Source organism: Pectinophora gossypiella, chromosome Z, assembly GCF_024362695.1.
Source record: "Pectinophora gossypiella chromosome Z, ilPecGoss1.1, whole genome shotgun sequence".
In the NCBI taxonomy this organism is placed as follows: Eukaryota; Metazoa; Arthropoda; class Insecta; order Lepidoptera; family Gelechiidae; genus Pectinophora; species Pectinophora gossypiella.
The window spans coordinates 298159-325217 of record NC_065433.1 but is presented as its reverse complement, the minus strand read 5'-3'; the positions used below and the strand labels follow the sequence as shown (position 1 = coordinate 325217).

The 27059-nt window shown below is 44.3% G+C and overlaps 3 protein-coding genes across 3 annotated transcripts in view; 2 read left to right on the top strand and 1 right to left on the bottom strand.

Moving 5' to 3' along the window:
- Positions 1-175: 175 nt before the first annotated feature.
- Positions 176-13498, top strand: LOC126379940 (SET and MYND domain-containing protein 4). The gene is made up of 14 exons (XM_050028956.1): positions 176-268; positions 1292-1345; positions 2259-2463; positions 3227-3398; positions 5340-5522; positions 6978-7124; positions 7258-7337; positions 7566-7687; positions 7883-8019; positions 8088-8528; positions 8608-8791; positions 8897-9115; positions 9195-9339; positions 13144-13498. Exons 3-14 carry the CDS (start codon positions 2266-2268, stop codon positions 13357-13359), a joined length of 2244 nt encoding a protein of 747 aa, XP_049884913.1. The 5' UTR covers positions 176-268; positions 1292-1345; positions 2259-2265; the 3' UTR covers positions 13360-13498.
- LOC126379939 (putative leucine-rich repeat-containing protein DDB_G0290503) lies at positions 13495-27008 on the bottom strand. The gene is made up of 21 exons (XM_050028954.1): positions 26990-27008; positions 26015-26170; positions 25315-25439; positions 22592-22866; positions 22220-22447; positions 22102-22114; positions 21860-21978; positions 21388-21771; positions 21198-21283; positions 20201-20345; positions 19256-19321; positions 18241-18390; positions 17626-17661; positions 17106-17156; positions 16927-17007; positions 16231-16512; positions 15918-16028; positions 15419-15571; positions 14957-15108; positions 14267-14516; positions 13495-14154 (listed from the first exon to the last, which is right to left on the bottom strand). The coding sequence occupies exons 5-21, from the start codon at positions 22352-22354 to the stop codon at positions 13966-13968; spliced, it is 2403 nt and encodes an 800-aa protein (XP_049884911.1). The 5' UTR covers positions 22355-22447; positions 22592-22866; positions 25315-25439; positions 26015-26170; positions 26990-27008; the 3' UTR covers positions 13495-13965.
- LOC126379941 (uncharacterized) overlaps positions 24979-27059 on the top strand; it is a 40049-nt gene continuing 37968 nt past the window's right edge. The window contains exon 1 of the mRNA XM_050028957.1: positions 24979-25201. Within this exon, the coding sequence (XP_049884914.1) occupies positions 25030-25201 (172 nt within the window). The 5' untranslated portion in view covers positions 24979-25029. The remainder of the gene's footprint in view (positions 25202-27059) is intronic.

Below are 27059 nucleotides of genomic sequence, written 5' to 3'. Positions count from 1 at the left end.
TTAAAATTGGTATAATGGTAAATGTAAGATCACTAAAAATTCCTTTTTCCATGTAAGTACCTACTTAATGATTGTGTTGCTGGACAAAATAAGATAATGCATTATGTTGTTGTTCGACGGATAACTAGTGTTATTTGATGAATCGGGCCGCGTCAGAAATAGCACGCGTGCGCGACGGTACACACGGCGCGGTCTCTGCGCGTAATTTTAGCCACGCACGCGCCCGCGCCGGTCACGCCGACTCTCCGCACCACAGTAAACAACCCAGGTACTATCAATTATCATTATTCTTCCTCAATAACTGCTCAGCGCTCTCTCCCTCTAGTTCCCAGCACCCAGCAGCACGGTACGCGGCGCGCCCCGCCTGTGTTCTCATATCAATACCTACTTGAAACAACTGAGGAGACTCACCCTAAACTAATTTATGAATTATTATTATTCTATATAATTCATATTACAGTACGTGGATTGAGTAGGTACCTACCGTTAATTAATTTATTTGAATGTGTGAATTACGTGTTAGATGTTGATTGAGACGTCAACTTGTCTTACGGTCTACTTACATAATAAGAAGAAGAAGAAGAATAAAAAGTAAACATTTACGAGTATAAAATAAAAGTGAAGCAGAAAACAGGAAAATATTTGCAGGTTCTTTCGCTTCGTCTCAAGCGGATAAGGGAAAACGTCTCCTATTAAATAAATCCTAGAATTGGCTTTGATGTTTCGTCCCGTCTATCTGACATAGTTGCTCGCAAATTTAATGGCGATGAATATTTTGTAAATATTCATGAATTGGTGGCATTTTTGTCATTACACTGGAATCTGCGGCCGCAAGCTGGGAGACGGATGTGTGCTTGTTAACGAGAAGTGTCAAGTGGAGAGTAATGTATAGTGTACAACTTGTACGAGCGCTGTACACAGCGTGTGCATGACAAGTGACAGCGTCATGCGCCGGCGCAGGCGGTGGCTGGCATTTAGTGACTGGAGATGCGCTGCTAAATATATTCCACAGATACACTATACGTATAGTCCAACTATACATTTATTTCTGTAAAGTGTTCGAATTATAATAAGTACATAAATAGTAATAATGCTAAAGCCGGCACAGGTTTTGCACGTTTCCACTGTCACAGTTGGCTTGTAGACGGCTACGTTGTTGAGGTGTACTTAATTTATTTTGCGATTTACCTCTGACTACCCCATTTGGATATAGTCATGAGCTTCATTATCCCGTTTTTCACAGGACCCGCTTACATAACCTGAAGATTTGACAGGTCCGGTTTTTTTACAGAAGCGACTGCCTGGCTGACCTTCAAACCCGCGAAGGGGAACCAGCTCAATACAGGTTAGATCACATAGCTCCGAAAATGCATTTCCCGAGAATGTGGGTATCCTCACGATGTTTTCCCATGATGCCATGAGCTTATGTTGGAAATGTCGCGTGAACTGAGGCTGAAATTGCAACTTTGATAGGCTTGATAAATTGCATAATCGATACCTAGGTTTATATTTTTTGTTATAAGTACGTATCAATACATGGGTAATAGCCGTGTCTCCGGATTGCGTTGCGACTTGACAGCACCACTTAGTACTGACTATTTCAATGTCTACTAGGCAAGTAGGTACATTATTGACATGCGGATAGATAACAAAGTGATCCTCTGTAAACGATTTTCCATTTGAAATACGGAACTCTGAAAATGTATTTATTTTAATCTGATGTTTTAATTAGAAACTGTTCGTTCGGAAAAAGTTTATAATTAGTAAGAAGTGTTAGAATGGTTAAAGCAGCCGCGCCCGCCACGTGGCCGCACGACCTCTACATTCAAAGCACTAACTAACTCAGTAATTAACACTTAAGTAAGTATAAAGTCACTCCGACTTCGCAGAACATACGTAGGTATGTTCTGCGAAGGTAGCCTCGAGGGTAGCCTCGAAATCAGTGTTTTCCCCCGAGTTAGCTAAGGACAAAACGAGACAAATTCTATAAAATGAAATGTAGAGACGTAATTGCTTGAGCGACTTTCAACAAGCTTACTTATAAATAAGTTTGTATCAAAGCTCCGAGCACGACTGGGTTGGATTTAATTTTTAATAAAATTTCTGTTTCATCCCGGTAATAGGTCGGCAAATAATATTAGACCAACACTCGTAATGTGCTTATTGTCCTTTATTCACATGGGTAAGGACTAGATGGTCAACCCTACGTACTGATACTTGGAGAATAATCAAAACTTGAAAGTGTTTATAATCCGCAGTGGAGCGATGTCGCGCGTGTACGAGACGGAGGACGCTGCGTACGCGACGGCATGCAGCGAGGGCACGCTGGCGGGGCCGCGGGGGTTCTTCCGCGCACTGGCGGAGGAGGCGGCGGCGCGGGCTGAGGGGTCCGCCGGCTGGCTGGACCGGCTGCCGACACTCGACGGGGCCGCGCGCCTGCAGGCCGTCATCGACCACCCCGAGGTAAATACTGCGCTCGCATAACACCTTTACCAGAGTGATGAGTAAAACGCACACGTTTTGACTCGCTCGAAACAAATAATTATAATTTAGTTCCCATTATTAGGCAGAGAAAGATATAATTATCAACGATTAATTAAATAACGCACACATTCGTTATACTTCTTTGTTTTAAGAATGTAAAAACGTCGCAGCATAGAACGTGAGGCGATACGTTTGTACGACAAGGCAGAGTGGCGAGCATAGTGATAATATCTGTGCGCAAGTCGTGGCGGTTGCTAGGGTCGACAGAAGGGGAGCGCGTCGAGGGCGGTTCATTAAGGACCGCCGGTGCAGCCGCGCGGCAATCGGGTCAAGAGTGCAGTTGCTCTGTTTGTGAGCCGCCGCGCCACCGCACTCGCCGCCCTTGCTGCCCCGGCGCACCGCCACCCAAAATCATGATCATGTCTAAAATGGCTAAAAGTCTGTCTCAGCAGGAACTTTGCAATTAATTATACATTGAACACCCCGTACCACTAAACGCGGTTAATGTTCACGGTTTGAAAGTGCATCAGTGCGAAATGGGAACATTTAATACCTATATTTTAGTTGAGAACCTAAACCAAGCAATCTACGTATTATGTATCCTGTGCCAATTTATCTCTATAAGTACTTATTATGAGGTAGTTACCTTTACCCTAAACCACCAACCTAGTTTGTGCTAATCGTGAGCAGAAAAGAGTTTTAGTAGGGTTATGGTAATTAATGGTGTGTGTTGCGTAAGCAGGTGATGGGCGTGCTGAGCGAGGCGCTGTCCAGGGTGTGTCCGCTGCGGCGCGGCAAGGACGCCCGCGCATCGCAGCAGCGGCGGGAGGGCGCGCGCGCCGCCCTGGCCGCCGGCGACCATGCGCGTGCGCTCGCGCTCGCCAGCCAGGCCGTGTTGAAAGCGCCGCCCACAGGTACCTACACAATACATTCAGTACACAGCCCCATTACGGGGTTCTCATCTTTCACCATCTCATCATCATCGTCCAAAAAAGCTAAGCGGGGCGCGAAGCCTATGTAAAATAAGTATATTCACGTCGTATACGATGTATGTGTCGGGCGTGGAGGTGGTTAGGTTATCTGACATGGAATGTTTGAAATCTGTAATTTAGATGAACTTGTCGCGTGAAATTAATCTGCTTCTATGTTTGGGCAATCCACTGATACATAATAGGTAGCTAAACATTGCGAATTACTTTGTTATATTTATTGTTTTTGTCGAATGTAATAAGAACTTAATAACAATATACAAAATTCAGTAAATCATCCTCTCGTTAAACAATATTGAAGGAAATTGATCACGTCCAGCGTCAAGAGAGTTACTGCAGCCGCGTCCAGCGCCCCACCTCGTAGGTGACTATAGAGTCGCGACGATCATCCACTCCGCGCGTACGTGTCTCAAGGCTGTACAGATCCACTTTAAAAGCTCGCGTTTGTTGTTCTAGCAAAGATCGTGACGTTAACTGTTGTTTGACATGGAGTGGCATTTGACATGGTCGCAGGGCGGTGCGCGGTGTGGCGCGGGGGTGGGTTGTACAAGACCGATCTAAGAAGCCTGGACAGTCGATAATATCACACCCTTTTCAACGCACCATCCATACGCACATACACAAGATCACACCTATTTACCGTGGGGTAGACAGAGACCACGGAATTTCCTGGCACACGACTTTTGCTTCCTCCACTCTCATCAAAGACTTGACGCATGTTCGCCGGTATAGAGTACTCATGACCTGGCCTTTATTTGAAATACCCCAGATCTGATCGCGGGAAATAAAGAAATCTGAAATATTGTCGCAATATTTCGCTGTTTGTATTCAGAATAGTATTGTATTTGAATTCAGCGCGAGGACGAATTAGAGGTATGACCTTGTGAGATGCGGGTCGCGCCCCCCGGGACTGCTCCTGGCGTGAGTGACAGGTGGGACCAGTTAGAACCAATGTGGAATAGAAGAATAACTGTTTCTCGGTCCTTGGAGTGCGATCGAGGCAGGTGACATGCTCGGAGCGCCCGTCCGGCACCCAACTGGGAGCCAATTGGGTAGATCTGGAAATAAAGACAATGGGAACTCCGTGTCGTCGTAATTTAGAAATTTAATTATCTCTAAGCGAATTCTGTTAAATTAAACGTAAGTTGTTTCATTGTTCGACTGGGAACGAATAAAAAACATAGAACGTGCTAAGCTTTACCTTCCTGGGTGTATATTGCAAAACTTTCTAACACTGTACGTCATATTCCATCTAAGCTTTGTGACAAGGGTGGCTGCAAGGTGTTGTCTTATCGCTGGCTATTCAACCCAGAAACGCAGCCAGCATAATGGGTATCGTTTGCGCCAGGTGCGATTGGAGGCGGGCTTTTTCAGTAAGGTTTACTTTAACTGTTAATTGAATAAAATTTGCTTTTATTTTGTTCAATTATTTTAGTTTTATTTAATTTTATTTTTGTTTTGTTTGTTCAGTCTATTTCTGTACATTATAAGTAACTTTTTTGTTTATGCTGTAAATATTATTTTTTTGTGAAATTTATCGGTCTATCCATTCCATTGCGGATTACATCCGAGTTTATATGTATGTACGAATATGTAGGAAAAGATAAGAGACGTGGATCTAATGATCAATTCGGAAGTTAATCGTCTGCTAATGGCGCCGATGCCGTAGACGTCAAAAATTAAATAAATAATATAAAAAAACAAAAACAGTAAAACATTCGACGAGTGATTGTTGCAGCTGCTTCACAGAGCGAGGCGGCGGATGCCACGCGCCGCACTCAGTCGCGGTTAGCCTTCTCTGTGGGTTGCGTTTGTCTGTTTGTTTGTTGAGTGTGTCGTGTCATGTATGGTGACGTTGTGTCGTAGGCAGCGAAGAGGCCCTGGACGGCGGCGTGTCACTGGCGCTGGCGCTGTGGCAACGGTCGGAGGCGCTGCTGGCGGCGGGGCACGCGCGCGCCGCCCTCGCTGACCTGCGGCTGGCGTTGCGCGAGCGCTTGCCCGCGCGCATGCGCCCGCTGTACTATTGGCGCATGGGCCACTGCTACAAAGGTACCACCCACCAACCATTTCCACGCGCATAATCTAGCATCCAAAATATATTTTTCATAAAGTCTCTTTAAAACCATGCCCATGAAATACACTTAGCAACTTTTTTATAACACCTAAAGCCACGTAGTGATTTTCCACTAGTTTTAGTTAACTTCTCTAGCTCAAACGTAGTTAGTTCAGTGCAATTAGTGATTATATTTCAATATGAATAACATTTTAAAATAGCTTCAAATGCGCGGTACGAGTTAGTGTTGTGACGTTCAGTAGCACAGTGAAGTATCAGACGAGCTTAGGACGATCGATTCTGTTAAAAGTAGGGACGGAGGTTACCTAGATCTATCTACTAGACATTCAGAAACGTTTCATAATAATAATAAGCAACCATTTTGTACGGACACATTTTCATGTGTACTACACTAATATTGAATAACTCGAGTCCACATTTATTCCGCCAGCTGGCTATTCTTAAGCTCAATCCTTTACAAAGCAACTTGTGTAAGGACCGAAACTCAAACCATAGTCGCAACAACATGCGGAGCGCGCCACTCGAGCCTCGACGAGGCCTTTAGAGAGTTTCCAAGTACTTAGTTATGCGTAGTTTTGTAGGCAAAGGCAAACTTCAATAACTTCCAATCACTGTTTCGTCTAAACATAGTTTGCGGTTCACAGGAACTGTAACTTGGGCAATCTGTCGAACGACCGATTGCCGGATTTCAAATTAAACAGCAATTAGGCGTTCTGGCTGCGTGGCTTGTGGCTTTTAGCTCATGGCTCGTGAGTCCAGCCAGCGCGCGTTAGATGTTTGTTCGACAGTATCAATAGCTGCACAATACACAACACTTTCACCGCTCACGCGGCAACCGGCTACCTCTAGCTTTTTTCAGTATTATTCTCTCCATAAGCGGGAAGATTCGGAATTCGCAACTAATGGCACCCTCTACCGCCAGCACTAGATACCCAGTGTTTTCTTTATATGAATATACGTACTTACAGTAAAATTCTTCACTTCAGTCGCAATAACACTGAAATATAATACTTACGTTGTTTTGAAATCCGTTTAAAATGTGATATTATTTTCACGTGAACCCTGCACAAAGTCGCGCAAAGAATTTTAATAAGCGTTCGCTCATGGCTGCTGCAGGCTCTCGAGTCGGTGAACACAACACCGACCAGCGCGGGCGTGGCGTACCTACTCCCTTGGCTTGTAACTTAATATTAAAACTAAACCCAAACGCACACACCAAACTGTCCTTTGTTCTTCACTGTACAAACTAATCTCTTATTTAACGCAACACGTACGAATTCTGCACCTGTTCAATCATTTAATATTGTTAAGGTTTAGAAAAGTTTTACTAAGTACCAAAGATACATATAAATAAAAGTGCAATAGTCCTCGCGTGTCTAGTCACGAATTTTCGCATTAATGTACTTACCTATGTGGTGTCTGTCGGTCAGGAGCGGGTGAACCGACGCGCGCCAAGGTGTCGTACGAGCTAGCGGGGCGGCTGCTGGGCGGAGACGAGGAGGCGCGCGCGCAGCTCGCGCGGGACATCGACAGCCTCGACTTCAATGCGCAGCCGCCACCTGCCGTCGATAGGACAGGTACTCGCCTCACACCCAGTACCCAGCGTGACTGCATCTTCTTTTTGTGTAGATTGCAAGGTCAATCACCGGCCTGCCGACCATGCCACGACCACATCACGCCACCAGCTACAGTTATGTTTGTACTCCACAGGCATCTCAGTCACGGGCGGAGCCAGGCAGAACATGCCAGCACTATCCAAACTTGTCAAAATTACTGAAGAAGAAAACAGGGTGAGATACAAAAGAAATTCGCAACGCTATCAGATACTTCAGATACATAATATCATGGACCTACCGGGTATTGACCCATTGCATACATAGTTCATACCTCACTCAGTCCCACGCCCGGGGCGCACCTACCTACCGGCGGTGTAACTTGTGAGTAATTTTGAAATAAATATGGTGGCAGAATACCAAGCCATCCACGTGTAAATACATATATAAATCAATGGGCGACAGGGTCGGTTCGCGGTGGCGGGCGCGCGCGTGCGCACGGGCGACGTGCTGCTCGTGGACGCGCCCTACGCCGCCTGCCTGCACCAGGACTACTACGGCACGCACTGCACGCACTGCTTCAAACGGTTCGTAAACTGACATTACGTACAATACGAAACGATAACATCCCCTACATATATTCCTGACTGCACGCTGCAGCCGGGTGCCGTGCGGCCTTGAACGGCCTTAACCCACACATTGCATGATCTATACACATTTTAATGTATTAAGTAATTATTTGTCTGAGGTACTTTGGATGAAAGTACATAATGCGACCTTAGGCTGGACCAGTGGTCGGAGGAGGCGCCGGTGTGGTGCCCCGCGTGCTCCGCGGTGGCCTTCTGCGGGCTCAGCTGCCGCGAGGCCGCCCTCGGCTCCTACCACCCCCACGAGTGCAGCTTCCTCGATCTATTCATAGGTACATATGATAAACATATCGAAAATTACAATTGATAACATCTGGGTAACAATCTGATATATTTCCAGGCTCCGGCATGTCAATACTCAGTCACATAGCTCTCCGTATGGTAACACAAGCCGGTCTCGAGACAACTCTATCGATACATTCAAAATATATATCAAACGATATAAAGACAGTAGAAGGTACCGTTTTGAATGATATCGAAGGTGTGACGAAGAAATCTAAAATGAAGAATAGAAAAGAAAGACTAAATAGAAGCAAGAAAGGATTGAAAATGAACGAAAAGAACTCCAATGAAGAAGAACTAGATGGTAAAGGTGAAGACAAAGTTAATTTGGTAGAAAATCTGGAGTTGAAAGCGTCTCAAATATACTCACTGTGCACACACACCGACCAGAGGAGCGGGGAGGACTGCTTGAAGAGGATAGTGATGGGGATGTTCCTTACCGAGTGTTTGAAGAAGTCAGGATATTTTCAATCCTGCGATCCAGATAATCTTGAGAAAGGTCAGTGATTAACTTAATAATCGCCGAGAATTGCGTACACGTCGAGTGTTGAATTTACCATTTATGTGGTTGTGTGCAGCGGAGCGCGCGGTGTGCGAGACGCTAGTGCGCAACCTGCAGCTGCTGCAGTTCAACGCGCACGAGATCTACGAGACGCTGCGCGGCGCGCACGCCTTCTCCGGCTCCAAGCCGCTGTACATCGCCGTCGGCATCTACCCCACCGGCGCGCTCTTCAACCACGAGTGCTACCCCGCCGTCGCCAGGTTTGTTCACTTAACCCTACCTCACACAAATTAAGTAGGTATGTACGTTTAACATTTTTATTGTATGCTCATTAGCAGAATATGTGACTCGAACAATGTGTGCAGGTACTTCGAAGGCACCAAACTGGTGCTGCGCGCATCTCGGCCCCTGGAGCCGGGGGACGTGGTGTCGGAGAACTACGGCCCGCACTTCCTGGTGCGCGGGCTGCAGGAGCGGCGACGGGCGCTGGCCTCACGCTACTGGTTCCACTGCGACTGCCGCGCCTGCCGCGAGGACTGGCCAGCGCTCAAGCAGATGGCCGCCGACGACCCGCCCTACCTGCGGTAATCGACCTCTCTACTCCAGTCATAGTCGTATCAAATGAAATCGTAAGTTTATTTATCGACCTTTAATCCTTTCCAGATGTCTAAATACTTCGTGCACCTGGAAATTTAAAGCACACCTTAAGAGTTTACCCACTAAATGCAGCAAGTGCTCCACTAACGTTGACAAAGATTTGGTGAAAATCAATTTGGAAGCCGTTGAGGAATGCATCAGTTCGTTTCAGGTGAGTGCGCTGTACAGTGAAGTGAAATATAAAATGTAAAACAAGTAAAACTGGAACGTTGCTGCTAAGATAAATAAGTTAGAGACGGCGCACATTGTTCCCGCGGAGAGGCTGCGGGGCAATAGTCAGCCAATAAATCAATCCGTCCCGTGCTGGTGAATCAAACTGTCGCCTCTGACCGGCGCCGCCAGTGGCACACAGTGGACGCCTGGAGCCGCGGGGGCGGCGCGGGGCGGGGCGGGGCGGGGGCGGTGCGGTCGTGTCCCGTGTGATGCAATTTGCGTCCCCGTGCCCTTTGACCCGCTGAAAGATCGGAGCGGCAGCGGAACATGCTCGGCCTAAACGACTAAATTGTCAAACGATGCTTTGAGGTTCATTCGAGTTAACCGTTGCGGAAATGCTATTACCTATAAACTGCACCGTTAGTGTTGTTCCGTTGGAATACTTCGCTCCATTAATGAAGTTTTGCTTATAAATAAACAGCGTGTGTGCGGTTATTGGTGTACATTCCGTAATGGAGTGCGGTGGCGGCCGATGCGGTCCACGTAAAAGTTTTCCGTCATTCACCGCGGCCACACATACGGCGGTGGCACATTCATTATAATATTTAACGTTACATTAATGAAGATTAATTGAGTTGCTGCAGTTTATTATTTTGACCATTTTTAGCGTTCCGAATCTCTATAAGAAAACTTTTACGATCGCTTTGTATTCATTGTTTTAAGTTACCCGTTACCCGTTGTGTTTTAATAATTATTTCGCTTTGTATTCTTCTCTCGGAAATGCGTGGATCTTTGATAATTTACGACAGTTTGTACGGAACTCTCTGTTTTTTAAAATTCTGCATTAGTCAAGTGTAGTGTAATAAGTAGAAATGTCTTCTAAATATTCTATAACGACCCATTGCGCTAGTAGGCTAATATGGTAGTCGCAACCTACGAGTCGCAACACTCGCAACTGATTCGAAACTGACTCATTGCGTTGCTTTTCAGTTGCTACTGCAATTAGGGCTTTTCTATGTTTACCATCAGGCATAATTAATAGAGCCAACATACTTGGCCAATATAAAAAAAATGCGCTCAATTATTTACCTCATCGGTTGAGGTCAATTAGCCTTTGTGTGATGGTGTGGCGATAGATAAATGATAATGACAACACCGTTAAAGTATTTATAATATTTATACAGAAGATAAACAGTTTTAGTGCGATTGTAAAGTAACGAAAAATTGTAAACAAATGTGAAAATCCTCTCGGCGTTGGGGTCCTAATTCCGAATTGGCCAAATTATATATTTGTCCAATTCTTTATTATACCCAATCTGTGTAGTCCTAGTTATAGATTTTACATATTCCGAATATTCCGAATTCTCTATTTTATCAATTATGAATTATACAAGTTCTTATTTTTCCGAAAATTACAGTTAGAATAAATAATAATTACGACAGTAAACACAACAAAACATTTTTCTTTATTTTTAACTTAACAATATGCGCAACGGAAAGAATGCGTAAAATAAAATATAATCAATCACTTAAACCAGCATAACTTTTTTAAGCATTGTCCAGGTGTTATTTTTCCCTTTAACAAGTCTTCAATATATTTTTCAATTTTCGAATCTTTTATTATATTTCGATCGTCTGTTTTTTTCAATTACATAAACTTGTCCCTTCTTCACTTTCTTTGCAAAAAAATCTGCTTCCTTTTTTAGAAAATGAATATATTCGAAAAGATTGCTCTTTCCTATCTTTTTGTTTAAACGAAAGTGCCAGCCCTCGAGAGCGTTGGTTGTTCTGTGGCGCTCATTTGTACAACACCACATGTTCATGCAGACTTTAGACATCCAATTTTTATTGAAATACTCTATAAACTTTTCTGTTGGAGTGTCATCGGATGCTTTGTTTAAAATACATAACCATCCTTCGGGTATGTATTCGGCTGGCATCAAGGCTAAGTTAGAAGTCAGTCTAACGATCTTTCTGTGTTGTTTATCTATCAGCATGTTACATTTTTCTGCATTTCTCCAAATCGCTTTGGAGAAATGATAAAAACATCCCTTTACACGTACACCCGGAAAAACTTTTTTAACGGCATTAATTATTGCCGTTTCCCAGTCACTTTTAAAATGAGATATTGAGATATTAAAATTTTCTTTCAGAATGCGAAATACTTCTTCATAGGTACACTCTTTTTTGTTCGGCAATAAGCAAAAAAATATTGGTATGATAGATGTCAGCTCCCGAGAACTTCCGGTATCAATGTGAACTGTAAATAATTGTTCAAAAGGCGCAGGCACACTCTTAAAGGTTCCATCCGCTAAAAATAAATTTGCCTTTTTTAATAATTTTAGACATTTCCGTTTTCCAAATATAAAAATTTTATGTTCTCCTTCACCTTCATATAAAAGAAAATTCTTCTTTAATATATCAGGGATTTCTACTTCGTCAATCTTCTTAAATGTACATTTAGAAACATTATAAACATCTTTTCGTGTTGAATACAACGCATCTTTAACGGAGGAAAACGGCGGTACCTCGGCTTTTATTGCTGGAGTCTGAGTCACTGTCAAGTCCCTCCATGCACTCCTCGAATATTTTAGGCATTGACTTCCAATCCGTGCGACAACGATTCTTGCAAGAATTTAGGGCTTGTGATATTTTGTTTTTAAAGTAGTCCGGTTTACAAGTATGACTACTTTCTCGTAATACTGAATTCAATTCAAAATTTAATGTCACACTAGCATTACAACGTCGAACTTTATTTGCACAACGCCAAATAGAACTCCCGTTTTTATTTTTTGTTTGTAAGTAATACTGGTAGCCGGCCCTCAGTAACTTCTTCTTACCTCGCTTGCCGATTTCCACAAAATCTAGCCCAACTTCCCCAGAACTCGTAGAAGCCATCATTTATCGTTTAATCAAACTATTAATATTGCAAAATTGTAATGCATGTTTCTGTAGACTTTGTTAAATCAAGAGTTGTATTTTATATTGATGGTAAAGCTGTAAATGGTGATTGGAGTTCCTGTACTGGCAACCAGTTTGATGTTCTGTGGATTTTTACGGAAAACAATTTACAAATAGATAATGGATATGACATTGATTGATTTGACATTAAAATAATCATAATCACTTCCTTCCTCTGTTCTCCTTATTGCGCATGAAGTTTTTATTGACAACCTAAATATTGCTTATTTATTATTTTGCTTATTGTACTGGCCCATTTATAATACCTAATATGGAAAAATATGAATTTGTAAAAATGAACTATGTGGAAATCTTATAATTCGGAAAATTCAGAATATGAAAAAAAACTAAGTAGGAAATTTTCTAACATGGAAACCATATGATACGAATAATTCAGAAATAGGAATTAAACGCCGGGTTCGTGAAAATTCGAATGACCGAGTAAACGAACTTCAGCGCAGGCGCCCCGACACGTCAATCAGTGCTCACTTTTACACTATCACAAAACTTTTTAGATTTTCTTCCTTATTCGATTCGAATGGAGAAGATGGAGAAAACTATATTGCATAAAGAAACCTCCGGGAGACACACCGTGGAGGCCGAGGAGGATATCGCTATCAACGCTAATATTCATTAGATTGTGTTGTACTTCCTGCCACGACCATGGATGTTTTATCTTTAGACGGTAAAAAATAGTCAGGATTTTGTACTATTATTTACCACTGTTTTGAAAATTTCAACTAACTAGATCTAGAAGATACGATGGTCATGCTGAGAAGAATACTTCCTAGCATGATCACACAGAAACCCTCGTAAACCGTAGTATATGTAACGTGTGTAGGAGGGCGCGCGGTTGATGGAGGAAGAGCGCGGCGAGGAAGCGACGCGCGTGCTTTGCGCGGCGCTGGACCGCGCGCTCGGCTGCGCAGGCGCCGCGCCGCCTCTGCGCGCCGCGCATGTTGCGCAGGAGGCGCTGCGCTCCTGCTTCGCCGCCGATGGGAACGTGCACACAGTCACCGGCGACCGCGCACCGACCCCAGACACCACCCTCACCTAAACCCTTTACCCTACTTCCATATCACTGACATTTTACAAAGTGAACTGCCGTCTGTGTGCAACCGACCTTTATATACTTCCAACTTGTTGTGGTTTTCCTTTTCAATGTTGTTAATATTTAATAAAACGCTTTATTATTGTGTCACTATTTTTATTTGCAGTAATTGAAATTTTGTACAGAGGATGTAATTAGTGTAAACACTCAAAATAGTCAACGAGAAAAGACTAGATACCCAAATTATTATTTGGTCACGGTACCCAATAGACTGGAACGACTGATTACAACAGGCGATACAACTCTGACTACGACGTCATAATACTAATATGGACGCCTTCGGCGGCAGCCGGCTCGCCAGCGCGCCGCGGCCGCCCGCCAGGCCACGTCCTGCACCTACACTACAACGCCCCTCACTCGCTCCGTATGCTCGAAATTAAGTCAACATGACTAGTATATCTCACTATTTTGTAAGTAAGTACTTATTTTAAAGACTTATTATCGAGAAAGAACGTTTAAGTACCAATTTTTTCAGTAATTTTAATTTGTCTATGTTGACTTATTTTCGCGACAACGTTGAACCGACAAGTTTGATTGTAAAGGAGAAAGAAGTCACGGCCGCTCGAACATGGTCTTGCAAAGACACTCGAAGTTGTCGACGTCGCCCTCGCCGTCGCCTGCGTCGCTGCCCGCCGAGTGGCGCAGCGTCGCCACCTGGGTCGTCAGCGCCATGATGCGCAGCTGCGCCTGGTCGAAATTATCCTTCAGCCTCTTGATCTGGCAGTTCAAACGACATTGCAACTGGAACACGACAATAAAACAGTCAAACACGGATCCAGCATACAAAATAATTAATATAATGGTTTTAATGATGATGTGTGTGGCATGAAAATAAGGTTTGTGCGACAGCTACCTCCTCGCGTTCTTTCTCGGAGGACTTGACCTGCGCGCGCGCAGCGGCGAGCTGCCGCTCGAGCTCGGCTACGGTGGTCTGCAGGCACTTGCGGATGGTTTCCATGCGCTCGTTGGAGCGCTGCAGCGCACGCGCCGCGTCATCGCGCGAGCGGTCCAGCTCGCCACCCAACTGCGCGCACTCGTGCATCTTCTCCTGCAGGCGCTTCTCATTCGCCAGCACAGACTCCTCCATGCGAATCACATTCGCCCTAAAATCGATTATTTTTTCGTAAATAAATATAACCAGTGGTACGAAATACTATTAATTCTTGGTAGGTATACCAGATTTAATGAAGCTGCTCAGGAATCACGGGTATAACAGAAAGCTCGGTGAGGTGTGGGTACTTAGTTCATCTTGTGATGGATATACCTCTGAATACCCCAATTAGGATATATACCTACTTAGTAGTTCATGTTGCGATGGTTGTACCTCTGACTACCGCAATTAGGATAGAGACGTGAAGTTATGAAATGACAGAAATCCTTTTATCTACCTTTAGCCATTTTAAACTGGTGTAGGCTATCTTCATTGTCGACCAGATTTTTTTTCCTAACTTGAGAAGTGGAAATCCAATTTCTACCAGATATATTAAAAAAAAACTATTATAATTTTAAAAACTTCGTTGGTAAGAACATAAGTGTAACTTACTTAAGACGTTCGATCTCGGCCTTGAGCGAGAGATTGGTGTCGGTGAGCTGCGCGATGCGCTGCTGCAGTAGTGCCAGCTGCTTCTCGTCCGCGCCGCGCTGCTCCGGCGTCTTTTCCGGCGGCTTCACCGTGTTATGCAGCAGGATATGCACCTGCACAAGCAAACAATACTCAACTGCAGCAGCTCCTCAATAGTTTTATTTTGTCGAATTTATCGATCATACCCAGAGAGGTTCCTGAAGTAAGCCCACACATCTTACGTCGTCTTACTCTGTTCAGAGCAGACAGGATGAGGACGTCTGGAGGATCAGACTTTGCATGTGAGAGGGGCGCTTACCGGGAATGTAGCCCATTTCAAGTCTTGTCTCATTTGCTTGATATAGTTATCACGGGAGTATTCGATTAAATGGCAGAAAAATACTACTGAAAACTAGATCGGTTAACTTGGGTTAAGGTATGTACCTTTTCCCTGGCACAGTTGAGCTCTCTCGCGAGCTGCTCGGCGTTGTGCTCGGCGATCGCCTGCGCCTGCTGCGCGTCCTTGAGCCGCATCTGCGTGGCCTTCAGCAGGTCTGGGATCGGCGCCAGCTCCTGCAGCTTCTCCTGGAACTTCAGCTGCAAGCCACAAATAATCATTACGCACATTCATCGCGCAGGCGTGACGCGAATATAGGTGCTGGCTAACTCTTCTGTATATAGGTGGACAAGGATCTTTTATTAGTACTTGGTAGCACTTGTTGTCGGGAGGGAAATTATAGGGCTTATATTAAATAGTGAAATATAACTGTAATCAATATTAATGTTAAATGCTATCAAGTTTATTTTATTATTATATTATATAAAGCTTTATTTAAATACTTCTGGATTCGACCCTAAAATTCTTTACTAAAATATTTTTACATAGGAAAAATGTTCATTAAGCTCGTCAGGCGCTTGTAATCTGGTGCTGGTTGACACGTACCTTGACTTTCTGTATCTCGAGATTGATCTGCTCGGAGATCCTGGTGTTGTCCATGTCCATCAGGTCCATCTGCCGCCGCTGCTCCTCCACCAGTTGCTGCGCTTGCATGTACTGCAGGCATCCAACAAACACACATAACTTCTGCAATATACTACTTACTAAAAAGTAAAGGTAACTTCGCGCAACGTTATCGAGTAGCGCACTTCGAGAGAAAGCGTATGACCACTCTAAGGCGTTCAGACCAAACGTTCGTATGATCTTACAGTAAGGCTGAAGGAACAAGCTCAGTCATTTTGCAATCTGATGTACTTACCTTGACCCTGTAGTCCTGCAGCTGGTCGTTCTGCTCCTTCATGAGCAGGCGCAGCTCGTCTATCTCCTCGCGCGCTTCGCGGTAGCACTGCTTGAGCGCGCGCACGTTCACCTCGTGCTCCAGCGCCTGCTCCTTGGTGCCCAGCATCATGTTCGTATGCGTCGTCAGCCCCTCGAACTTCATCTCCAGCTCACGCAGCTTGTTGGCCACCTCCCGGTGCTGGCATCGCTCCTTCTCGAGCTCCTCTTTCTTCTTCATCAGCTCCGAACGCAGCATTGCACACTATAATCAAATAACATACGCTCACAACTAGTCAGAGGTATCCACTGCAAGATGAACTGAATACCCAGAATTATACATAAATTGTATGTGTTCATGAACGGCATTTTTGACCGTTAGTTTTATGACAAGCACACGGTAACACCGTTTCCAGCACCTGTCCCGATAATCCTTGTCAAATACAACATGTACAAATGCGCCACCTGTCGGACGCCGGTCACGTCCGCGCCGTTTGCCCGACAGAGTGCACACATCACGTACGTGTGCTTGCATCCACTACGTGCCGCCGCATCGCACACCCCGCTTACATGCACTATGCTCACCAATTCTCTTCATTCACACCCTATTACGAAGCGGCCGCAGGTAAACCACCATTCGTTGCTCTTGTCGACGCATCAACTGTTTTAATGAACTTACTTCTGTAACTTTAGTCTTAAAATTTTCTTCCGTCTGACGTAGCTGGATCGTCAGTCTAGCCACTTCTTTTTCCGCCGGAGTCTAAAATTTAGAATGTTTTATTAGTGTTATTAGAAAATGGCCGTTAAAGCTGCAAGAAATATTAATTTGTAAACGAGGAGTGAGCAATGACAACTCACCGGTGGCGCGTTGGGGTTGCAGGGCGCGGGACACGGCGGGCATACACCACACTGCAACAACACAGAGCGTCAGGCGCGTGTCGCACACTAGAGCAGGGGGGCGCCCGCCCGGGGGCGGCGGGGTATATTACAATTTACTTTGTAAGCACTTAAGGCATTGTGCTACGATAAAACGAGTTTTGTTTTTATTCTCTAGCAGGTTGTCGCTGATCAACATAATTCATTTTCAGCGCGCCTTACAGAAGATCTAGGAAGCTGCAAGTTTTATATTATTATTGAATACATCCGCCCCGGCTACTCACGAGACTGAAGGGTAAAGAATGCGTGTGACGGAGCCTTTGTGTGTGATACCATACAACTCCGCTTTGTACCGCAAATGTCACCGGACAATACCAGTACAATGGAGATCAGATTACTACTTACTTCTTACAGCATGAGCGAACAAGGGGCCCCGACAATATCACGAGCGCTGTGTGTGACGTCCGCCTATTTGTTAGTGAGTCGATGGTTATATACTCACAGCCTTGGTCATGGGTGGGCACGGCGGGCCGCCGCTCTGCAAACATCAAACTAATTTTAATCTTCGCCTTTAGATTAATTAACTTTCCTCTCTCCAGGGAAAATGCTACCTTTTTATGACGTCCATTTTCTAAGTAAAGCTCTCTCACTGAGTTATAAAGGAGAAGTAAATATAAAACATGCCGTCGACTAACGGTACGAGGAAAACTCTGAACTTGATAAATTAAATCTTATGAGCTGTTTTAACAGACTTCAAAAAAGGAGATTGTCACTTTGACCCGATGGTACGTCAGGTGGGCAAGGCACAATATTGTTCAGAGTGTATACTTACAGGGCAGGTAGAGTTCGAGCACTAAGTGCACATCGAGTGCGCTCCACTGTCATCATACAAACTCTTCATCATTTAAGTCTGTTTAAGTCACCAGCCATTGCTGATATGAATAAAGCGAATTACTTAGTTTTAATACTTGTCTGGAGTTCTTTAAAAACAATTATTATGTGAGCCGATAGCGATAAGCGCCGAGGGGAGGATAGCTACGTCGCGCAATTTTTCTATGTAGACTCCATGTAAGATCGATATATCTGTATGGAGTGTGGTTGCGTGGTGGATGCTGACCGGCGTGAAGCACGAGTTGGCGCCCTTGGCGGCCTTGCAGGCGGGGCCGCCCGCGCCCGCCGCCGCCGTCGCCTCCGCCGCCTTCTTCAGCTCATCCATCTCGCCGCGCACACTCTTTACTTCACTTTCCAATTCGCCCACTTGTTTCACCTACACACGATAATGGACGACTATCAAATTATGACTTTTTACGAAACGTCAAAACGAAAATGTTATATGGAACAGGCACTTCGCTGTAACGTGGGTTCGTCTTTTGATCATTTTGCTTAGATTAGACATACATACCTACATAAACTCACGCCTATTTCCCACCGAAGTAAGCAGACTATGGACTTCCATTTACTTCGATCCTGACACACTTCTGTTACTTCTTCCACATTCATCAATCGTTTCATACATGCACGCAGCTTCAGTGTAGATCGTACTGAACCTTTTCTAAGGACATCTCAAATGTGGTCAATGTACGTCCTTTAAGGTCTTTCTCTGCCAGTCCTACCACTAACCTTTCCTTTATATACTTCTTTCGTAATCCTATTACCCTTCATCCGCTCTACGCTACTATAACTGCACTACTAAACTAACTATAAGTATGGACTTCATGGGATAAATCCGTCCCAAGAAAGTAAGTACCTGAGTCAAATATCCATCTCTGGGTTTTATCTATTTCGAAACTAAATTGGTTCAGCGGTTTAGGTGTAATAGCAATGTAACAAACATCCGCACTCGTTTTTGCATTTAGGTATAACAATTTGACAAACGCTTCAAATCTTCCATGTCATATAAAGATAAAAGGCACACCTTATTATATTACGTAGATACTCGGCGGTTGTTGCGTTACGGTAGCCACAAAGCCTGCGCGTCAACATTTTTCCGCAACTTCGATCAAAGGCGAAATATCCGAGGAAATTGCCTACTCTTTATTCAATAAATACTAGAAGTTGAGTATTATACGCAATAAAACTGTCATTCGACATTTAATCAGTTCATTGATAGTTAATAGAAAAAAGTTACTTACAAGTTCAGAGGTAGAGCTTTGGTAGCTCGCGAGCTTAAGTGTGAGTTGTTGGCAGTCTTTCAAGTCCTGTATACAATGTTGGGTAATATAATTTAGACAATCATAACAAACAAGTGATATGACATAATATCTTGCATGAGAATTGATTGTTGAGTTATAACTCAGCAAACAACAACGGCCTCCGTGCTCCAGTAGTTGAGGTTGAGACACCGGGTTCGATTCCCGGTGGGGACATATCACAAAAATCACTTTATGATCCCTAGTTTGGTTAGGACATTACAGGCTGATCACCTGATTGTCCGACAGTAAGATGATCCGTGCTTCGGAAGGCACGTTAAGCCGTTGGTCCCGGTTACTACTTGCTGAGGTAAGTATGTAGTCGTTACACGAGTCATGCGAGGGGCCTTTGGCGGCTCAATAATAACCCTGACACCAGGGTTGGTGTGGCTGGTATTCCACCTGATAACCCACACGATAAGAAGAAAACTCAGCAATAGCAACCAGCACTAGTGGCAGGCTACAAGCTAGTTGTTGTATTGTTGTGAGCTAACCTGATTGTTGTCGGTTTGTCCCTGGGTCTTGGGTTCGCAGGTTATCGAAGTCGCATCGCCCTATGCATAAAAACAATTTAATACAACTCATCGTTTAACGATGATTTCATTTTTTACAATATTAAGTACCTTATAAAAAACTGAGAAGATACGTCAGTATTTTTATTATTACATCAATTGTTCGGCGGAAATTGGTCAATTGCCACAAACTTCGTGTAATTTGCAATGTCAATGTAGCGAGAGAAGCTCACGCCAGCGTCGAGACCGCGCGCCGCCGCGCCGGCTCGGGGCCGGCTGCGTGTTTGTGCTTGTAAAAGCTAAGCTCTGTAAAATTGGCTATGTGTGGCCTGCAAGCGCAACCTAGCGTGACCGGCGACGGCGGACGACGGGTCACCTCGGGATGGTTCCGGTCGAGCCGCTCATGCAGCAGCGCGTTCTCCTGGCTCATCAGCTTGAGCTCCGCTTGTAGCCGCTTGATCTGCGCGCGGCTGGTCTCCAGCGTCTGGTCCTTTGTCATCAGCTCCTTGTACAGGATGTACCTGCAACACGACACCTACCTTGTTTTGTCCATGTTGCAGCGGTCCACTTTAAAAATTCATTATTTTTTCCAGTTTCCGAATGACGGATACTATGTGCGTGGTGACGGTTGTGACGGAGTTTGTGATGGCACTGCCATATTGAAATCAGTTCTCAATTCGAATGTTTCCGTCGCAGCCAGTGTCAGCCGAATGTCAACCTTGTCAACGAAAAGAGATTTTAATGTGTTCTCTCGGAAGCACACACCATATAGCAACACGTGCCCCTGGAGGCGGCGGCCATCCAAATAAAACACAGAACGTGTACATTTACGTACATTTCAGAATTTGATTGTGTAATATATATACCCACATTTTCCTTTTGTTTTCTGTTCTGAGAATATAGGCAAGTCAAATGGGAAATGGGTAAATAGATGATAGGTTTCGTAAATAAGTTGGGAATGTGGCTGTATTTGAGTACAGCCTTGTTATGAACATTTGACTACGAGTGACCCTCTGAGAGCCGACCAGACAGTTTACCTAGTGCACCTGGCAGGGTGCCGGCCGCCGCCGGGTTGCTCTCAGGTTAGAATAGAACATACAGTAACTCGGTAAGTATACAACTATCCACATTATTGTACACATAAACAGTCTAAATACGTCCTACTGCACAAGCGTCCTTTCAATCAACCAGAGAGCGTACGGAGCATACTCCACCACACTGTTCACGCTCTCTTATACATAATTTTTAACAGTTCTTTAAAGTCTTTACTCTTTATGAAGTATTACCTAAACCCCACCACATGTTAACGTTTGATTGATCTCCTACGTAATTATCAACAATGAGGTTTAGTTGTGAGGAGCAAGGAGCCTGACCTCTTGACCTCTAGGTCAGCGTTGTCGGCGACCAGCTTCTCCTGCATGTCGTAGCTTTCGCTCAGCTTCCTCGTCAGGTCAATCTCCTTCAAAAAAAACACAAGTTCAGTTAAAATTTTATTTTCCTATTTTTTTGTGCACAATTTGGAATTTAACGTTTTCGACGTATACAGAGGAATTGAGGACGTACAGATTTACAACGCGCGGGGTCGGCGCCGGCGGCGGCGTGCGGCGGCGGCGCGCGGCCCACCAGCACCGTCGGGTGCGGCATCTTCATCTCGTGGTACAGCGCCGGCTCTGCAACAACCGTGACCGTGAGCGACGCGCGGCGCGGTGGCGGGGCGGGGGCGCAGGTGGGGTGGTCAGGGGGCGGCGCGCACATACCGTACACGGCGGCGGGCAGGCAGTCGCAGCTGCCGCGGGCGCCGTCTCGCGCGCGCCGCAGCGTCGTCACCTCCAGGTCCACGAGCCGCTGCACGTTGCGCGTGAGTCGATCGAAGCGCTCCATCTCGCGCAGCAGCAGCTCGTGCCGATCTCCCAGCTCCTTCACGTCTGCCTCCGACAGGACAGACTTCTGCAATCACACGCACCACCACATTTCGTTATAAATCTTTCTCGTCATACCCCTTGCCATAGACAGCGCAAGGGCATTATTAGAGCACCTTTTGTATTTCGAGCAGCCTCGCCCGCGAGTCCTTGATGATTCTCGCACTCGAGCGCATGTCGTTGTGGATATCGCGGATCTGCCGCGTCATTGGCACCTCCAGCTCCATCGGTGAACCTAAACATATAAAACAACCATTCATTTCAAAGAAACTGTTTCTGTAACATAAAGTACTTAAGTATATTTACCCGCCACCTAATTTATTCGTAGCCCGCCACAAAGTCTTCAAAGGTTACTTACATGATCTCGATTTCTGCAAAAAATTAGAGGTTTCATTAATTTATACCAATTATTGGTTTCTGTGGTGGTTATCCCCTATATTATGTTTACGGATTGTCACTCGAGAGGATGTTGCTACCTTGACATTGGCGGGCAGGCAGCACTTGGGCAGCCTGTCGGCTCGGCAGTGGCGCGCGCGCTGCGGTGGCGAGCGCGGACCTCCCGGACCGCCCGCTGTCGCCCCTCCGGCGGGGCTCGGACCGACGCGCTGCATCCTCTCCGGGGTCGACTGCTGATCTCCGTGAGCCGTCTGCTTCGCTTCTATACGGAAAGACTCCTCGGGCGCTGAATCATTATGTCGTGACGACTGAAAAAAACCGACTTACTTTTTACTCGATAACATTATAATGAAAATGGGAAAGGAAAGTAAACCCGCAACTTAGTAGGACAGCAATTCTCATTTACAAAGAAGCGCAATTTTTAAACAATAAAAAACGGAACAATTGTAAACCAGGTTAGACTCGGAGGCGGAGTGTCCCCCCCGAGGCGTGTGCCGGGCGGCGTGCGCGGCGTGGGCAGCGTGGTCGCGTGGGCGCGGCGCGCAGGGCGCGGGGGGCGCGGGCGCGCTCAGCTGCGGCGTGCTCGCGCTCGTGTTGGGCTCCGCACTCGCCTGCTCTCGCACTCCCGACCGAGGTGTACTTGCCGGCTTTGCACACTGCCAACCAACGCACACACTTCACCGCCTGACATTTCTAAACAAGCACCATGCTTGCCCCTACCATATACCTGCAAATTTTAAGCATTCCTTACAGATTAACCAATATACTTACCTACCTAATTGACACTTATTTTCCTGGGATCTGTTTTGTAGCATAGCCCCCGAGATATGAAATTCAAAAGTAGATGTACTTAATTTCGGTACCGATACAATGTTATGTTGTGAACCTCTGACGGTCGTGGTCTAACGAATGACAAACAAAACCCATTGAATTCCGTTAGAAGTTTGGTCGGGGCGAATGTCCCAGTAGCGTTATATTGTGAGTGACATGGATGCACCGCGAAGGAGGGCCGCTTCAGTTAATTGTTCAATTTCGCGGGCGCGCTAGGCTGCTGGGCGCCTGGGCGGCCAGCCCGCCCGCCCACAGGGCGCCCGTTCGTATTCAGGTACCTACCTTCATCACAGGTCAATACTACAAAACAAAATACACTTTCACCAAATAAATATGTTAATAAAGATGAAATGCCAAAAATGGGCCAAACGAAAACTACAGCACTGACATTGACGTATAAGACTCGGAAATATACATATTTGTTTTAAAATTACAACTTAAGTAAATGCGGCCAGTTGACGATAAGTAAGTAAACTTTTCAAACTCTGACTACAAATACAAAAACACTAAAGAAGTGTCCGTAAATTAAATTTATTATTCGAAGCCTCCGGTGTACCTATGTATAAAATACAATTACATTTTAATGTAAGTAGGTACATTGCGGGGTGCGTGTGACGATAGTGGTGACGCAGAACAATTGAAGTTTACAATTTTTCATTGTAGCTATAATAATATGGCTAAGTTGTGGTCGACAGGCAGGCGCCTGAGCATTGCCCCCTGCGCAATTGTAATGCTTATTAAACATGCCCCGGGTATGTGCTGGGTGGTGCACTATGTAAGGCAGTGAAACTACTGAAGAAAGAACAATGGCATTATAGTGCATATATGTATAATACATTCTAGTATTGTATGTAACGTAACACAGAGTATGAGTAAAAAGAGAAATAAACTATACTGTTTCAGTTGAGGCCGCGGGGCGTCGAACGAAACCAATTCTAGTTTTTTGTTGCGATTGCGATGTCGTCTGGCGACCGGGGGTGGGGGGAGGGTTGGGTGTTAAAGCAGGGGGGGGACTTACTACGGCATAATATAAAATTTATCTTCCGTTATCTCGATTACAATGTGCACTTCGTTACCAAACGTCGTTTACAGAGATAACACATTAACCGTGTCAACTTCTTTACCTACCTATAACAATAAACTAAATAACCCACTTCAACTACGAGAGACGTTTTTTATCAGGTGTCTCTGTGTGCATTAGTACTGGTACATTAGTATACGGCCCTGTATATTTGTACATTTATGGTAAAATCCAGGTGATAACGCCTTGAGTGTTGCTAGAGCCGGTTTGTGTTACAAGTTACCCTCTTACATCTGCTTACCCCGGTGGGAAATAGGCGTGAGTTTAATATATATCATCATACACAGGTTTCTATCTTGGAAAGAATATCAGACCAGAGTGGCTACAGGTTGTTATACGTAAGTAGGATCCAGACCGGTACACTTTTTGTTGAGTAACAAATGACCACGAAAATTAAATTTTAAAAATCCCGACACTAAAAACGTGCCTTTAAAAAGCGGAAAATAATGATTGTCTACTTCTGCTTACCAGAATATTTATATAGTAATTAATTAAATACCTAACATCTTATTGAATATTGTTTTTACGACCTACCTATTGCGTATTAAGTACAGTATTTCTATTACGGACGTATTTCACTGCGGTCCTCGACGCGCCAATAAATTAATATTCTGGTAAGCAGTAACCTAAACAGAAGTAGAAAATATATATTTTTTAGTTTTTTAAAGGCACGTTTTTCTTGTATAAATTGGGTAAGCCGGTTGTAATCACCCTCTGTGAGCGCTCCCCCGCGCCCGCCACACCCGCGACTCCCCCCTGTCGCCCGCGCTATCTCCGCTGATATCACGAACATATTAACACACAAGCATTATTTACACATTTATTGTTGTGTCTTTATCACAATAAACGCCTACGTCATTTATATGGTTATAGCATTGTGTATTTGCGCGCCTCTTGGACACTCAGTCGTTGACGTTAAAGCTAAAAGTCGTCTGATTGACTGACTAAGTTGTAAATAGAAAGAAGATAATGTAGTTAATGCAATTAAAGACGGTCGTAAGGATTCCCAGCGGAGTGGGAAGCCAGTCGAGGCCCGCGCTCCGAGCTAGCCGTAAAGCCGCCCAGTCGCCCAACCGCCCAGTCGCCCAGTCTCTCAGTTGCCCAGCCGCCGGACATTGTTGTGCCGCGCCCACGACCACCATGGCTGCAGGTGAGTCCACCACGAGGTCGCCGCGCACCTTGCTGGGTACCTGAGCTCTGCGTTCAATGCATTCGCTATAACTAAACTATATAAAGTTAACGAAACATTTCTGTTTTTACTACCTTATAGGTATTTCATAACAAAATCAATTTTGTCTCGATATGTGGCCACGATAACGATATATGTATATATATATAACTCATGCTGCCATTTGTTTCATTGTTTTATATGTTCGGCGTCTGGCTACCTGTAACCATACGATAAGGAATATATACTACGTGCTATAACTCAATCCACTTCAATTGTGGTAACTTATTAATTGTCAGTTGTTTGTATACACCTATTTATAAATATCCGTTTTGTAAAATAAACTGTACCGTGCTGAAACAAAATAAAATAAAAATAAATTAATTACATACATACATACATACATAAACTCACGCCCGTAATCCCTAATGGGGTGGGCAGAGCCACAAGTAGTCAAAGACAACTTGCAGCCACTGTTGATACGAAGTCCAAAGATGGATATGACGAACCTTATGGTGATAAGGGATCAGCCTATCGCCCATAACATTAGTCCATCATGTTAGAGGACACAATCCCTCTGTCGGTTTTTACGACATGCCCGGGAAGAGAAGCAGCTGAACGTGTTCTATGTTTTTTATATGCTCCCAGAACAGCATAGAAGCATAGAATAAATTAATTATATAAAAAAAACTAAGAAGTAGACATTGATTTATAATAATAGATTTGTTACTATAGCGACTATTGGTCATAATTATGTTACCCTATTCTGCCATTTAAGTGACGTGTTATACCTACTTATATAGCCGAGGGGAAGAAGTGACGTAAGAGACCCCTCAACAGCACGTATTCTAGGGCACTCCGCAGCCAGCTGAGGACCCTTGTAGTTGCTCCATGTGCGTCCGTCTATCTGTCTGTCCGCGGTTAGATCAGAGACTTTTTAGTACTAGGAAACTGAAATTTAACATGGATATATCCATCCAGATTCGATAAAAAAAATATTTTAATAAAATAATTGAAGATCATAGTTTCTGATTACACCGATGGGAAACAGGCGTGAGTTTATGTATATGTTGATAAAATATATAATAATATGTGGGTACCTCCCCTACAGGTAAAGTGTGGATAAGTTTATTTTATTGTAATTATATTAGAGTGTGCTACATATTTATATACTTAACGTCATCATTGTAATACAAATCAAAGTGTATGTTATTCATTTTAATAGGTATGTTGTACGACACTTGGCCAATTTTCATCATTAGTTGTTTTACTTTATAGTTTGCTGAGCTTGCAAACTGCATCATACCAATTTTGACATTTTTAAATTTTGTACCGGGTGATGAGAGCCCTCAGCGGTCCCTATTTGTCCGGCCAAATAGTTAATCTCATAATAAATATACAGCAAATGTACAACAAGTAAAAAAAAAATGTTTGGCGCTTGTGTAAATGAGTACCGTTTATACTATAGAACAAAAACTGTAAACGTTGGCAGAAACACGTTCTTTGTCTTTACAGGTACTCACTTTACTTTTTGTTACTTTTGTTATTTGTCGGTTAATCCGTCATAATAGGCGCACCCTAAAAATGTACTTACAATTATTTTGGAGGTAAGATATTTTCTTATTATAAACTAAGTACAATGGGATTTTTCCGTTGGCGGGTTTTAGTTTAAAAAAATATTTTCAAACACTGTTTCTAGAACCGTTCTGATATACCAGCGCACGAAAACAAAAAGACACTAAAATATAAAAAAATACAAGTACGTTTCACCTTCTGCCAGACAGACGTATGTATGTAGAGTTTCTCAAAAGAATTTTCAGCGACTTACGCGCCCGAGGGC

Excerpts from the sequence above, each read along its gene's own strand:
- LOC126379940 (XM_050028956.1), top strand. The coding sequence starts at position 2,266 with ATGTCGCGCGTGTACGAGACGGAGGACGCTGCGTACGCGACGGCATGC. Across the intron at positions 8,529-8,607 it reads TCCAGATAATCTTGAGAAAG|CGGAGCGCGCGGTGTGCGAG; the intron begins GTCAGTGATTAA and ends GGTTGTGTGCAG. Across the intron at positions 9,116-9,194 it reads GACGACCCGCCCTACCTGCG|ATGTCTAAATACTTCGTGCA; the intron begins GTAATCGACCTC and ends AATCCTTTCCAG.
- LOC126379939 (XM_050028954.1), bottom strand. The coding sequence starts at position 22,354 with ATGCAGCGCGTCGGTCCGAGCCCCGCCGGAGGGGCGACAGCGGGCGGT. Across the intron at positions 21,772-21,859 it reads GGCTGCTCGAAATACAAAAG|AAGTCTGTCCTGTCGGAGGC; the intron begins GTGCTCTAATAA and ends GTGTGATTGCAG. Across the intron at positions 17,157-17,625 it reads GCCCACCCATGACCAAGGCT|TGTGGTGTATGCCCGCCGTG; the intron begins GTGAGTATATAA and ends GTGTTGTTGCAG.